This window comes from Schistocerca americana, chromosome 8 (assembly GCF_021461395.2).
Source record: "Schistocerca americana isolate TAMUIC-IGC-003095 chromosome 8, iqSchAmer2.1, whole genome shotgun sequence".
Classification (NCBI taxonomy): Eukaryota; Metazoa; Arthropoda; class Insecta; order Orthoptera; family Acrididae; genus Schistocerca; species Schistocerca americana.
The window spans coordinates 124,847,253-124,864,001 of record NC_060126.1 but is presented as its reverse complement, the minus strand read 5'-3'; the positions used below and the strand labels follow the sequence as shown (position 1 = coordinate 124,864,001).

At 42.8% G+C, this 16,749-nt stretch overlaps 1 protein-coding gene across 2 annotated transcripts in view; it reads right to left on the bottom strand.

Annotated features, from left to right (window-relative positions):
* The window catches only part of LOC124545383 (protein HGH1 homolog), an 80,687-nt gene that overhangs the window by 22,280 nt on the left and 41,658 nt on the right, over positions 1-16,749 (bottom strand). For both annotated transcript variants that reach the window (XM_047124293.1, XM_047124292.1), the window contains one exon: positions 8,897-9,030. In XM_047124293.1, coding sequence (XP_046980249.1) covers positions 8,897-9,030 — 134 coding nt within the window. The remainder of the gene's footprint in view (positions 1-8,896; positions 9,031-16,749) is intronic.

Sequence of the window (16,749 nt, the reverse complement as noted above, 5' to 3'; positions counted from 1 at the left end):
CCCAGAATCTCTAAATACCTTCTCCCAATTAAATTTCATATGGTCCTATTTCAAATCCCGTGCCACTTTCCTTAATGATCTCATCCTCACCGAAGGCCAGCAACACACTTCTCTCCTGCTAAACATACTAACAAACAACAGTACTAGCATTTTGGCAGTTGCCATCCCTTCCACGTCAAACATTCCCTCCCATATAGCCTTGGCATTTGAGGCAAATGTATTTGTTCGGATACAGACTCTTTACAGCAATACACCACCATTCTCACCTTAGCCTTCATTGGACTTAATTACCCCACCAGTCTAGATAAAAAGCAGATTTTCCAGGCCATTACATCCAATCCTGGAACTGCTGATCCCTCCAAGAAACAACCTCTGAGCACACCACTGGTCACTCAGTATTATGCTGGTCTAGAATGTATCAATCAGCTGCTTTGACAAGGCCATGTCTCCCTAAAATCATACCACGACAAGAAACCCATTCCGTCTGAGATTTTGCCCACACTTTTCATTGCCATCCCAATCTCCACAATGAATGGGCAGAGGCAGAGGGTGTATACTAGCAACACACAACATCCATTTGCACAGCATGCTCTACAACATGACAATCATGACCTCAGTGCCTATTTCACCACACGGTGACATCTGGATTCTTCCCTGAGACACCAGTTTGTCAGAACTCCACAGGTGGGAACTAGCACTACACCATGTCCTTGGTTCTTACCACCCACATGGCCTTCATTTATGTTAATTTCTTCTGTTTCAGCATCTCTTCACAGTAATGCTCCTTTCTTCACTCTGTTTTAGTTTTCTGCACCTTTCGTTTTCTTACCTGTCTATTTTCTGTCGACCCCTTCCAGCTCTGTTACGTACAATGCACTTAGCTTTTCATTCTTATTAACTTGTGCACAATGTTTTAGCAGTAATCTCTGTCTTGCATATTACCCTGTCTTCTACCTTTAAGCTCTCCGGTTTTCAAATCTCGTCCGATGTGGTCCCCAACAATCAGTCTTTCCTTCTCATCCCGTCCAGTAAGTCTCCCCTGACCCGCAGTTCTAGGTGACTTTTCCGAAATCTATCCCTTTTCCTAAACCTCTCCAGCCAATTTCCATCACCCCTGTTCCTTCCCCTTCAACCCTTCTACCTGAGGAAGCAGGCACTTTTGTAGTTTGTTTGATGAAGTCCCTAAAACTTGACAGCATAATACCATTTCCAGAATACCTATCTAGAGAGTCAGTTTACCAGTAGCCAGTTTGACCAGCCTATCAGAAAGTTTGTTTCCAGGGATCCCAAGTGGCCTGGGATCCAGGTGAAGGCGTCCACATTATTCAAGGGCATAAAGAGAAGCTTGATAGCCATGACCAAGGGGTGGCAAGGGTAACACTGGTCGAGAGCTTGCAGATTACTCAAGGAGTTGCTGCAGAAAGGACTCACTAGTGCAGGAGTGGATATGCTCAAGAGCATGAGAGTTGGCTATGAACTCTGCAGTGAAAATACTACTGTCTACAGCCATCCAGCAAGGAGAGCAGTTCAACATGTCCCACATGAATGTGAGCAATGCCTACAGGACCAGCAACTATCGAGCCATCAGTAGAGACTACTTCCGAACCCTGCGACGAGTGAACGATGGAGAAAAATTGGTGGCTGAGGGCCTCAGGATGAAGTGAGTCTTTCGGATCTTGTGACAGGTCAAGATGAAACTATGGCCAACAAATCCACCATAGAGGTGGGCCCAGAGGAAAGGAGGTATAAGAAACAACTGGAGTTCAGAGGGATTGGAAACTGATTGAAATTGTAATTCCCGATGTGGGCTGTTGTTGCGAGAGATGAATTTCTGTGTTTGGAAAGAGGAGACAGTAGTTTGGGTGCTTAGGGGAGCAACGAACATGTGTAGCATAACTGACAATTTATTGTTGGTGCCTGACCCAGCCACCACGAGTAAGGTGTCACAGGCCTAGCTCAAAAGGCTCCTGACACAAGTTGAACCCCACAGCAGTGTATTGCATCTGGTATCAGCAGTGCTGAGGGCGATGCCAAACCATATGCCAGACTCCCATAATCACGACAGGATGTCATTGGCGCTTGGTAACGCTGCAGAAGGGTAGTGCGATCTGCACCTCAGCTGGTGTTACTCACATAAGTATATTAAGGTGCAGCCAGCACTTTCGCTAAAGCTGGCGGAGATGGGGAATCCACATGAACCGAGCATTGAAGACCAGTCCTAAAAAGTGATAAGTCGCCACCAAATGGAGTAGTTGGTTATCAAGGCTGTGGATAAACAGTACAACAATTAAAATATGGTATTTCAGTCTTTGATCACTATTTTTCATTTTCAATGACCGGTTTCAGGCTAGCTGCCCATCTTCAGATCATATATTGCAGTTACAGAGTAACTTGTCAGTACTTGTCAGTACTCTGTAACTGCAATATATGATCTGAAGATGGACAGCTAGCCTAAAATCGGTCATTGAAAATAAAAAATAGCGATCAAAGACTGAAAAGCCATATTTTTATTTAACGAACGATCGCGGAAATCCCATTAAGACAGTCATGTCTAGTTTTGATAAACAGTACAACGTCGACAGAAGTGTATGATGCAAGTCTTGGCAGCTGAAAATCGAAAGCCATGGATCAGGCCCATGCCTGCACCTTTTGTATGGCGCCTTCCAGTTGAGATTCAAGTGACACCCACACTAGAGGAGCAATAGTAGAGGCAAAAGTCATCAGCATGTAAGGAGGGTGATACTGAGGACCCCAGGGCTCCTGCTAGACCACTGATGGTTACTAGAAAGGGAGGGACACACAGTACAGAGTCGTGTGGGACCTCATTATCTTGGATATGGGAAGAACTGTGGGAGGCACCAACTTGAACCTGGAAAATACAATGAGACAAGAAGTTCTGGATGAAAATCAGGAGCAGACCCCAGGGACCTCACTCGTGTAAGGTAGCAAGGATGTGGTGTCGCCACGTGGTGTCATAAGTCTTTTCCAGGTTGAAGAAGGGAGCTATAAGATGTCAATGTCAAGCGAAAGCTATTTGGATGGTAGACTAAAGGAAAAACAGACTACCAGTAGCGGAACAGCCTTGATGAAAACCACCCTGGACAGAGCCAGAAGACCCTGAGACTCAAGGAGCCAACACAACTGATGGCTAACTAGGCGTTCGAGCAGCTTACAGAAATCATTGGTGAGACTAATTGGGTGATGATTGTTTCTCTAGAGGATGATTACCCAGTTCCAGTACTGGGATGATGATGCTTTCTAGCCATTGTGATATGAACTCACCCTTGCTACAGATGCATTTAAAGATGGCAAGGCTATGACGCTGTCAGTCCACCGACAGATGCTTGAGCATTTGGTTTTGGATGCAGTCTGGCCCTGGGGCTCTATCAGGGCAGTGGGCCAGGACACTGACAAATTCCCATTTGCTGAATGAAGCATTATATGTCTTCAAGTTGTGTGTAGGAACAGTCATTTCTCTTGCTCCACAGACCATTTTAGGACACAAAAGGCAGGTTGATAATTCTAAAACACAGAGGCTCGAGCATAATGCAGAACAGAATGTTTGGCAATGGTGTTTTGGTCAGTACAGACAGCCACTTAAAGTAATACCAGGTTCACCTGCAGATGTTTGATATCCATAGAGACATCTGATCTTTGTCCAAATCTGCAAATGAGAGGTACATGGTTCAATGGTTGAAACATATTGTTCCCAGCATTCTTGCGTCTGTTATTTTATTACATGACATACCTAGGCATACAGCTGATTAACGGTAATGAAGTGTTCCATCAATGGGTGTGTCTTATTGCATCGGGGAGCTCACTTACGAACTCTAATGGCTTCTTTGATTTCTGGTGACCACCACGGTACTGTCTTCCATCGAGGCAGTCCAGGGGAAAAAGAGTCGCGAAATCAGCTGCCAAAGAAATGGCCATAGTTGTATTCTGGACCACCTCATTGATATCTCCTTGTGGCAGTAAGCCAAGAATGACAGCAGAGGTGAAAGCATCCCAGTCCACTCCTAAGAGCCCATCTGGGCAGGTACCCAGAGGTGTGATGCTGAGGGAGGGACAGGAAGATCGGAAAATGGTGACTTTCATACATGTCATCATATACTGTCTGGTGGAGGAATGGGAGAAGACCCCAGGCTGTGCCAGCCAGTTTCTTTGTTATGTTATTCCGGGTCTTCAACTTTTGGCTAGTGTTTTACAGGTGTCTTTTGCACATTAAAGACCAATCTAGTGTGGCACCAAGGTATTTAGGCTGTAAATCGTGTCTAATCCTCTATTGACAAAAGTCACATTGTGCTGTCTGTTTACAATTATGTTGCTTAGGTGGAATGTGCAAACTTCTATTCTGGCTGCATTTGGTCTGAGTCTCCATGCTTTGTAATATGTGTTGCGAGTTTATAAGTCTATAGTCAATGTATTTTCTCCTCCCTGAAGTGTGCTGATTTGTATGGTTATGGCAAAGTCATCAGCGGAGCAAAACTTTTTGGTAACAATGTCTGGCATGTCACTGATGTACAGGCTGAAGAGCACCACTGCAACACAGCAATGAAGAAGCAATCAAAGCAATGGGTGTAAACTATAGACTCTACACCATAAAAGGCAACTAAAGTTTCATCTACCAGACTGGTTATGACCACTGCATTCTGGGATTCAAAAGGGGTTTTCTTAGTGATTACCTAAGAGCCAACACATAAATTATACAAGTCTAAGAACTGCTTCATTGTTTCATGTTGGATAACGTGGAAGCTGCACAATATTTTGACGAGACAGCTGCTCGTCATCTTCAGGTTCTTATTGACGTTTTGCTGCAATGGCCCGCCAATATACATGCTGACTCGCTAGAAAAGCACAGGCGTCAAGGGTTCAGGGTATAACATCATCATAGATGAATCACAGAGTACCTCAACATCCAATGCTCACTGCCAAATGAGCCACTGGCTTCTCATTCATGGCATAGAAAAAGCACAGCAGCAAATAGCGGCCCAGCATGCACACGGGCAGAATGTTGGCATGCCCAGTTTAAGTTTGTGGACTTTGATTCTTCATGTGTGTTGACTCAAATCCATTCATCTGTGGCCGACAATGCCTTAGTACTGCCAGTGCTGGTTCCCATGCCTTGCTGAATTGAAATCCTGGGTCTTATATGAATTTCGACTGCTTCTTTAATGATGGAGTTCCAGAACATGGAAGCATGAAAGGATTTCTGTCTCTTTGTAGTTCATGTTGTGTCCACTGTCAAGAAAGTGTTCTGCCACAGCAGACCTTTCTGGCTGACCCAGTCTGGTGTGACATATATGTTCGGCACATCTATCCTTAATAGTGTGACACATCTGACCAATGTATGATCTCCCCACACTGGCACGGGATTTTATATATCCCGGTCTCCTTAGCCTAGGTCATCTTTAACTGAACCGAGCATAGTTTGCACTTGTGCTGGAGGGCAGAAGACATATTTTATTCTATGTTTTTTGAACAGCCTGTTCATCTTAAAGGACATGCCACCAACATATGGTAAAAGAAAGTATCCTCATCGAGTTCTCTGTTTCTTCTGGCTTTTTCTGAGCTTTAGTGCAGGTTTAAATGCATTACGGATCTGTTTACCAGAGTACCCATTTTGTACAAACAAAGAGTGAAGACGGCTAAGCTACGCTGATAAGCTCCCTGCATCTGAGATGATTCTAGCCCTACGAATGAGAGTCCTCAACATGTCACTGCACTGAAATGGATGATGGCAGCTTGTAGCTCGTAGATATTGGTCATTGTGAATTGGTTTGCGAAACACACTGTGATCCAAGCAACCATCTTCTTGTCTGCAGATCATGACATCAAGAAATGGGAGGTCTTCTTTTCTCCACTTCCATGGTGAAGCAAGTGCTGGGATGGAGGAAGTTAAGGTGTTCCAGAAATGCAAGGAGCATTGCTGCTCTGTGTCCAAACTACAAAAGTGTTGTCCACATATTTCCAGAAACATTTAGGTTTCAACACCGCTGACTGAAGTGCTTTTACCTTGAAGTCTTCCATAAAAAAGTTAGCAACTATGGGAGAAAAAGGCTACCCATAGTAACTCCGTCAGTCTGCTCAAAATATTGTTCATTAAATAAAAAGTAAGTCAAGGTAAGCACATGCTTGAACAGATGTAAGATGTGTTCCTCCAACTTAGTTCCTATAAGCTGTAATGAATCCACCACAGGTACTTAAGTGAACAAAGAGGTCACATCAAAACTCACTAATACATCAACTGATTCAAGACACAAAGTCTTCAGTCATTGTATAAAATCTTCTGAGTTTTGAATGTGATGTTCATATTTTCCTACCAGAGGGCTTAGAAGATAAGCCCAGATGTTTTGCCAGGTAATATGTAGGGGCTCCTATATTCCTCTCGATGGGGGAAGCGGAACACATCCTTACAGATCTTATGCAGCCCATAAAGTCATGATGGAACTGACACTTGTACTCTTGAGCTCTTTTTAAGATGTTTAGGAAACGAGCCGGATTTGAGGAGTGTGAATGTCTTCCGTTGTACTGCATCAGTTGGATCCTTCTGGAGACAGCAATACACTAAGTCCTGCAGTAAATCTGTCATCTTGCCAAAATAAGGTGTTGCAGACAAAAGAACAGCAGAGTTTGTCTTGTCAGCAGATAAAATCACTAGTTGTGTGTCTTCTCTTAAAGACCGGAAAGCGTTCCTTTCTTCAGTGTTGATGTTCTGCTTCGGTGTAGATGCCTTGGTTATGGCTCTGCAAGCTTCTCCCATTACCTCTTCAGTAGTCTCACTCGGAAGTTTCAAGACATCTTGATCAACAACACCGATGAAATCCTTGATAGGCAAGGTCTTTGGAGTGGGCGACACCAATATTGCAGCATCACTCAGTTTTCTATAACCAATACTGCAGCATCACTCAGTTTTCTATCTGTGAAATTAAACACAGTACATCTATTCAAACAAATTTCGGGCTTGCAGCCGGTCGTCGTTCAATACTTCACACGATATTTCAACTGGGCACCTGCCAGTCATCTTCAGGAGAGCCGTCGCAGACTGGCGATAAAGTTCTCCGCTCCGCAATATATAGCGTACTGTAACTATTCTGCGCATGCGTCGAAAACTTGATAGTTGAACCAACACTGCCCGCCAGCAGCGCCCTCGCTGGTGGAATAGCGGAACTCAGTCGCCCTCTGTGTTGCTGTTTGCCACGGCCATCGACGCACTCTGTCGTCTTCGATTTGAGCAAATCGTGGAGATGATGGGATTCCATGCACTGTCCAGCTGGTAGCCGCTGTCACGGTTTAACAGATTTTCCGCCAGTCGTATTTCTACGGATTCTTTAATAATGGAGTCCCAGAAAGACGTTGCTGTAGACAAAATCATTGTTTTCTCATACTCCATTGAATGTCCAGTAGAAATACAATGTTCAGCAATAGCGGACTTGCTTGGGTGCAAAAGGCGGGTGTAACGTTGATGTTCAGTGCAGCGTTCTTTCACAGTGCGTGTGGTTTGACCTATGTAAGCCATACCACATTGGCACGGTATCTTGTAAATTCCGGCCTTTCGTAGTAACAGATTGTCCTTAACTGATCCCACAAGGTCCGCAATCTTCGATGGTGGGCGGAAAACCACTTTTACCTGAAATTTCCGGAGGATTCTTGCTATTTTAAACGAAGTGTTGCCAACGAAAGGAAGAAAAGCTAAAGATTGTTCCGGCATGTTCTCCTCCTTATTCACTTCCTGCTTTTTAGTTTTAACTGTTAGTGCCCTGTTAATCTGCCGGATGGAATACCCATTTTCGCTGATTACTGTCTTTAGATGGGCGAGTTCTTGAGATAAGCTATCTAGATCTGAGACAGTATGAGCTCTATGAACAAGCGTTTTAAGCAAACTCATGGTTTGCGATGGGTGATGGCAACTCGATGCTTGCAGGTACAAATCGGTATGAGTGGGTTTCCGGTAAACTGAATGCCCTAGAGAACCATCATTCTTCCTACATCTACATGGTTTACGTTCTTGCAATGACTGGCGTGTAAGGTGATGGAACTTCAGAGTTTGACACACAATGTCCTGCTGCCGCATCCAATCCAAAAGCGACCACACAGCACTGTTCACCCACTCCCAAGAATCCATTGACAGATGCAACAAGATATTCAGATGTAGTGAAAGCAAGCTCCTGGAAACTCTGTCTAATTCTCATCTGGTAAAAGGATTCTTTCTCTCACCAATGCCATGCTGGATCATTTTTTAATCCTCTTGGCGGCTGCAGAGTCTATGTAATGAGTGAACTTGGTGAATATCGGTATAGTTTGCTGATCCTGACATTCCAGTAAAAACATGAGGGAGCACAACAGTTGTTTCTCTTCTTGTGGAGTTTATCGAACTCACGTACCCTGTTGACCACCTTCTCCCCTTAGAGGTACCACATGTGCTGTTTAAGGCTTTCCCAACTTAGTAACTGCTTCACTGGTATCGCGTCGGATAATGTTGTGGAAGCTGCAAGTGCACTGCGCTGCTATTTGTGGCCGCGCTTTTGCCGCATAGCGAATGAGAAGCCATGGCCCATTTGGCTGACAGGGGGCACTGGATGTCACCAGGCTCTATGACTCGTCTACGATGACGTTATGGCACCAAATCTTGGCTCCTGCGCTTTTCTAGCGAGTCAGCTTATACATTGGTGAGCCATTGCAGCAACACATCAGTAAGCACCTGAAGAAGACAAGCAGCTGTCTTGTTGAAATATTGTGCAGCTTCCACATCATCATCTGACACAATGCCCATGAACCAATGAAGCAGTTATTACGTCAGAAAAGTGTTAAACAGCACACATCTAAGAACTGTTCAACATACCATTCATTACATATTTTACAATATAAGACTATACTAACTACTAATAAGACTTACCTGATGAGGATGTTAACAATGTCTTCACATACTAGAAGTGCTTTTCGGTCAGTTTCCCACTTGTGATATTCTCTGAGTATCAGGTAGACACCACTGTTACGCATAATTTCACGTGCAGCTCTTGTTGCACAAAGCTGTGAAGAAATTTTTTAAAAATCCATAAATTCAGAGAATCACATTAAGCAAGTGATACATTTCATAAGCAAAATGCTGAATATGAACCATTGATAATATTGTCAATATGCAAGAAACCATTTTGCTGTGTATATATGAGTGTCATGTTTGCCCTTCAAAAGGAAAAGGAAGCAAGAAGATGAGTTTAATGTCCTGTCAGTGATCAGGTCATTATCGTGTCAGCACTTGCCTTAAGTCATTTAGGAAACCACAAGAATCCAAATCTGGAGAGCTGGACCAAGATTTAAATCACCATCATCCTGAATGAGAGTTTAGCATCTTACCACTGCACTACATCACTCATTACCATCAAGACAAATTTATAATTTCTGTAATCAACACAAAAATCAAATGGTGCATATTGACATACAGTGTCACTTTAGAAACACTAATAAATAGTGTAGAACTGGCCACTGAAACATAAGGGCATTACCACCTGGTATGTTATGATTTGTGGGTTTCTCTCTCCAGCTCATTCTATTAGTTGCTGTTATAATACGAATCTGTATACTGTGGTAAATTGGTTTCCTAACATTTGTGCAGATGTTATGAACATGGTAATTCAAATACGAAGTGGTTCGACATGTATGAAAAACATAATTTTGTGCTCAAATAATGTTTGCGTACTTACTCTTTCATATACAGTTGTAGGAGATGAACTTTGTTGGCCACATGAATAATGATGTGTCATGGGGGTCAGTGCTGAGACCAATACCCTGCACTCTTTTCACCATTAATGTTCCAGTCACAGAATGTATGTGGCCACAGTGTATACCTATGACATCATGGTCTTGGACAGAGAATGACCACCCAGCTACTCACCAAAAGATTGTATAACCTCTTGGACCTAAAAGTTACAATTATCGGCTGGCACAGCAGTCTGACTAACTTACAGTCCATTCACAATCTCGGTTAACATGGTACCAGAGTGTCCAGGAACTGTGGGCGAACATGCTGGGTCACCACATACACCTATACCCCACACTTAACCAGTCATCAACATTACCTTCAAACCTCGGTGTCACCTTGTACAAATCACTGCTCTGAACATTCCAGGAGTATGCCATCATAGTGTGGGGAACTAAAGCATATTAACACATCCAGCTCGCACAGCAAGTCTAGAATTATACAATGTGTCTGTCACACAGTCTAGCAAAAGACATTCCTACAGTGCAACAGCAGGAAGCCATCTAATAATACCTTCTCCACAAGAAGAAAATCAGGCAGTACTTGCGGAAAATTGAATGATTTTTTATGATAAGTTGCAGCAGTCTCAGAATCACAACTTCTAAACACTTGGATACAAAATATCAATACCATATGGCAGTATGAATATAATAGAGGGAAACATTCCATGTGGGAAAAATATATATAAAAAAACAAAGATGCTTTAACTTACCAAACGGAAAGTTCTGATATGTTGATAGACACAATAAAATAAAAAACACACAAATTTGAGTCTCGTAACAAATAAATACCCCACTCATATGGTTTTAGTTGGTGGGGACTTCAACCTTACCTCAATATGTTGGCAAAAATACTTGTTCAAAACCGGTGGTAGGCAGAAACATCTTCCGAGATTGTCCTAAATGCTTTCTCCGAAAATTATTTCGAGCGGTTAGTCCACGAGCCCATGTGAATTGTAAATGTTTGCGAAAACACACTTGACCTCTTAGCCACAAACAATACAAAGCTAATTGAGAGCATCATGACTGATACAGGGATTAGTGATCACAAGGTCGTTGTAGCTAGGCTCAATACCGTTTCTTCCAAATCCACCAGAAACAAACGCAAAATGATTTTATTTATAAAAGCAGATAAAGTGTCACTAGAAGCCTTCCTAGAGACAATCTCCATTCCTTCCTAACTGACTATGCAAATGTAGACGAGATGTGGCTCAAATTCAAAGATATAGTAGCAACAGCAATTGAGAGATTCATACCTCATAAATTGGTAAGAGATGGAACTGATTCCCCATAGTACACAAAACAGGTCCAAACGCTGTTGCAGAGGCAACGGAAAAAGCATGCGAAATTCAGAAGAACGCGAAATCCCGAAGATTGGCTAAAATTTACAGACGCACGAAATTTGGCACGGACTTCAATGCGAGAGGCCTTTAATAGGTTCCACAACAAAACATTGTCTAGAAATTTGGTAGAAAATCTGAAGAAATTCTGGTCGTATGTAAAGTACACAAGCGGCAAGACGCAGTCAATACCATCGCTGCGCAGTGCCGATGGTACTGTTACCAACGACTATGCCGCTAAAGCGGAGTTATTGAACGCAGTTTTCTGAAATTCCTTCACCAGGGAAGATGAATGGAATATTCCAGAATTTGAAACACGAACAGCTGCTAGCATAAGTTTCTTAGAAGTAGATACCTTAGGGGTTGCGAAGCAACTCAAATCGCTTGATACGGGCAAATCTTCAGGTCCAGATTGTACACCGATTAGGTTCCTTTCAGATTACGCTGATACAATAGCTCCCTACTAAGCAATTATATACAACCGCTCACTCACCGATAGATCTGTACCTAGGTCGCACCAGTGTTTAAGAAGGGTAGTAGGAGCAATCCATCAAACTACAGACCTATATCATTGACGTCGGTTTGCAGTAGGGTTTTGGAGCATATATTGTATTCAAACATTATGAATCACCTCGAAGGGAACGATCTATTGATACGTAATCGGCATGGTTTCAGAAAACATCGTTCTTGTGCAACGCAGCTAGCTCTTTATTCGCACGAAGTCATGGTCGCTATCGACAGGGGACCTCAAGTTGATTCCGTTTTTCTAGATTCCCGGAAAGCTTTTGACACCGTTCCTCACAAGCGACTTCTAATCAAGCTGTGGGCCTATGGGGTATCGTCTCAGCTGTGCGACTGGATTCGTGATTTCCTGTCAGGAAGGTCGCAGTTCATAGTAATAGATGGCAAATCATTGAGTAAAACTGAAGTGATATCAGGTGTTCCCCAGGGAAGCGTCCTGGGACCTCTGCTGTTCTTGATCTATATAAATGACCTGGGTGACAATCTGAGCAGTTCTCTTAGGTTGTTCGCAGATGATGCTGTAATTTACCATCTAGTAACGCCATCCGAAGACCAGTATCAGTTGCAAAGCAATTTAGAAAAGATTGCTGTATGGTGTGGCAGGTGGCAGTTGACGCTAAATAACGAAAAGTGTGAGGTGATCCACATGAGTTGCAAAAGAAATCCATTGGAATTCGATTACTCGATAAATAGTACAACTCTCAAGGCTGTCAATTCAACTAAGTACCTGGGTGTTAAAATTATGAACAACTTCCGTTGGGAAGACCACACAGATAATATTGTGGGGAAGGCGAGCCAAAGGTTGTGTTTCATTGGCAGGACACTTAGAAGATGCAACAAGTCCACTAAAGAGACAGCTTACACTACACTCGTTCGTCCTCTGTTAGAATATTGCTGCGTGGTGTGGGATTCTTACCAGGTGGGATTGATGGAGGACATCGAAAGGGTGCAAAAAAGGGCAGCTCGTTTTGTATTATCACGTAATAGGGGAGAGAGTGTGGCAGATATGATATGCGAGTTGGGATGGAAGTCATTAAAGCAAAGACTTTTTCGTTGCGGCGAGATCTATTTACAAAATTTCAGTCACCAACTTTCTCTTCCGAATGCGAAAATATTTTGTTGAGCCCAACCTACATAGGTAGGAATGATCATAAAAATAAAATAAGAGAAATCAGAGCTCGAACAGAAAGGTTTAGGTGTTCGTTTTTCCTGCACGCTGTTCGGGAGTGGAATGGTACAGAGATAGTATGATTGTGGTTCGATGAACCCTCTGCCAAGCACTTAAATGTGAATTGCAGAGTAATCATGTAGATGTAGATGTAGACACACACACAAATATTCAAGCTTTCGCAACCCATCAGGAAAGCAGGAAGGATAGGGAAAGACGAAAGGATGTGGGTTTTAAGGGAGAGTGTAAGGAGTCACTCGAATCCCGGGAGCGGAAAGACTTAACCTTAGGGGGAAAAAAGGACAGGTATACATTCGCACACACACACATCCATCCGCACATATACAGACACAGGCAGACATATGGCTCCTACCCTTGTAACTGCCCCCAGTGTAAAACCTGTCCCATGCACCCTCCCACCGCCACCTACTCAAGTCCTGTAACCTGGAAGGTGTACACGATCAAAAGCAGAGCCACGTGTGAAAGCACCCACGTGATTTACTAACTGACATGCCTACACTGTGAAGCCTTCTATGTGGGAATGACCAGCAACAAACTGTCCATTCGCATGAACGGACACAGGCAGACAGTGTTTGTTGGTAATGAGGATCACCCTGTGGCTAAACATGCCTTGGTGCACGGCCAGCACATCTTGGCACAGTGTTACACCATCCGAGTTATCTGGATACTTCCCACTGACACCAACCTATCAGAACTCCGGAGATGGGAACGTGCCCTTCAATATATTCTCTCTTCCTGTTACCCACCAGGCCTCAACCTCCGCTAATTTCAAGTTGCCGCCCCTCGTACCTCACCTGTCATTCAACATCTTTGCCTCTGTACTTCCACCTCAACTGACATCTCTCCCCAACCTCTTAGCATTTACATATGTCTGCCTGTGTCTGTATATATAGGTGTGTGTGTGTGTGTGTGTGTGTGTGTGTGTGTGTGTGTGTGTGTGTGTGTGTGTGTGTGTGTGTATGCGCGCGAGCGCGCGCGAGAGGGTGTATACCTGTCCTTTTATCCCCCTAAGGTAAGTCTTTCCGCTCCCAGGACTGGAGTGACTCCTTACCCTCTCCCTTTATACCCACATTCTTTCGTCTTTCCCTCTTTCCTGATGAAGCAACCATGGGTTGATAAAGCTTGAATATTTGTGTGTGTGTGTGTTTGTGTGTTTTTTATTTTATTGTGTCTATCAACATACCAGCGCTTTCCCATATGGCAGTATTGTTGACATAATAATGTCTGGTGAATAAAAGAGGGAAAGAAATCATATTGTATTCACATGAAAAGAAAATGTTTTCAGTAGCACTAAATCCACAGACACAAAGGTTGATTGACTAAGAAGTGGCACTGAAAGGGACTAAACAGTGATATCATCAGTCCCAGACAAGTACAAAACCCTAAAGATATTAAAAAAGTCTTGTTCAAGGCCAGCTATACAGCCAATCCAATCTTAAGCAGTTTCACCTGAAATATAAAGAATGGTTATGAGAAGTTATTAGTAACTTTCATTATATTTGTCAAAGACATATGTGGGTGGCCATCAGCTGCACTAATAATATTTTTTCAGAGACATTTAGAAAAACATCAATAAGCTTGTTTAGGAAAAAATGAAGAGATCTGGACTATATTACTTCTTTTTTCTTCTTGTCTCCATGACATGGAGGAGGTAAGACTGGTCTGCACAGTGTCCTTGTAATTGTGAAGATAAGTTGAAAAGAGGGTTCAAAGGATGAAGGTGAAGTCAAGGGTGAAGAGACTCTCCACAAATTCCAACTGGAACACCAGACCTGGGTTGCCTTTGTGGGAGGTGAATACGCCTGTGGAGAAAAAGGATATGATTCAGGTGTTCTGACATGTATTGCATAGTTCAGCAGTATGAGGCTATTCATTAATTAACATTTGACTGCCTATTAAAAGTGAACAAATGCTCTTGGCTTCATTCCTCTTGTGTGAGAAAGGAGACACTAAAGCTAATGTTGAATCAGTCAGCTCTCTGTTTTGCTTATTAACATGAGAGGTATAATTGATTGAAATGGACAGTTTTATTGTGTCTCCCGCCAATCGCAAGGTATGTTCTGTTTCTCACTTCCTGCAAGCAGAAAAGGTTCAATGCTGACAAGGTTCATCACTGATTGTGTCGTGTGTATGGAGATGGGACTGTGAGTGACTGATGACAAAAATCAAGACTGGTCACATAGATTTGCACGATGAAAGTGGTTTAAAAAAACATTTCAGATATGACTGATGAACTTGTGTAACATGACATAAATGTCCATGTGAGATATCAGTTCAAAATTTCTGAATTTTCTGAACAAGTGCCTCAAATTTCAAGGACAACCCTCTTTCACATCATCACACAGAGGTTAGGTTACCATAAGTTTTGTCCACAGTGGGTACCACAATCTACAACTGATATTCACAAAACTGAAAGAAGGGTTTGGCCTTGACATTCCTTCAACACTACCATGAGGAAGGGGAGGAATTTGTGGACAGAATTGTGACTGGGGCATGACATGGGAATAGTATGTGAACTCAAACTAAGGAACAGTCCGAACAGTGGAGGCACAGTCGTTCTCCCAACAAACCCAAAAATTCGAGCAGACACTGCCAAATTGCAAAATGATGGTTACAGTTTTCTGGGATGGCAAAGAAATTTTCATCTCAGATTTCAGAAGAGTAACGCATGATAATAGTGTGAGATCACAGTTTTAGTGTGAGGCTTTTATGGAATTCCAAAGGTCAGTCCAAAACAAATGGCGTGGAATGATTATCAAAGGAGTCATTCTTCTTCACGACGATACACAACACTATACTGCAAACAGTAAAAACTTGGCACCAAGTGACTTTCATCTCTTCCACAAGATGAAGGCTTTCCTGTTTACTCAGCATTTCATAACCAACGATGAGCTCTAGGATGCTGTCATTAACTGGCTGAGGTGCCATGTGGCACCATTCCTTGATGAAGGAATGTTTTGGTACAATAAGTGTTTGAATTTCGGTATCAACTACATGGAGAAGTAATGTCATCATGTAAAAATAGATTGCATACAAAAAAAGTTATCTACCTTTTCCTTTTTTTAATAACCAATTGGAGGTTAATTTATGAATAACCCTCGTAAATACATAGCATCTCATCTGTAAAGAAGTGATCCCAGCACAGACCTCATCCAAAAAGTGCCTGTCACAAGTCAAATCCCACACTTGGGTACCAGGTCCAGTAGCCATAATGCCAATGGGTCCACTGATCCACAAGCTAGAATCCCATAAGGGGGACTGTTATTCTCCTGCTGTAATATGTCACTGAAATTCCCTTGCAGAGTGGCTATGGATGGTAAGGCAGTGTTGAAAGCATCCTAGTCAGCTTCCTTGAGGGTGTAATGGACATGACAAATGGAAAATGATACTTTCTTGTGGAGCTCATGACCATCCACTGGATAGAGGGGAGAAGGCTGAAGCAACAGATCGAGAGAGCAATTAATGAATATGTTCCATGAGCCACTCTAAAATGAGATGGAGTGCTGCTGTCCAATAAACATAAATCAAGATCTGTAATTACATCATTTAGCTTGCCTCAGTCAGATGTTCTGTCACTTAATGGGCTGCGGGCTTTGAAATCTCCCCAGTGGAAAGGCAGAGGCTGCTAAAAAATCAGGTTAGCTATTTCATGACATCAGTTCCCTATCTTGAGGGAGATAGATACTACAGAGAGTAACAGCCTTAGTTTTCAATACACAAATAATCATAGTGGTAGTTGATCATTAAAAACGTCAGCAAGCACCAGTGTACAGATACCACCAGTTACTTTTAGGGCCAACTCTATTTTTTAAGCAAAAGGTAGGGGGCACATGTTCTGCAGAATCGAGTTTTCTGAAGAGCAATACATATTGCTCGACAAAATGATAGCAGTAGTTATTCGTGTTCTGCTAGGTGGTAAAAATAAGATTATAGTTCCACTTT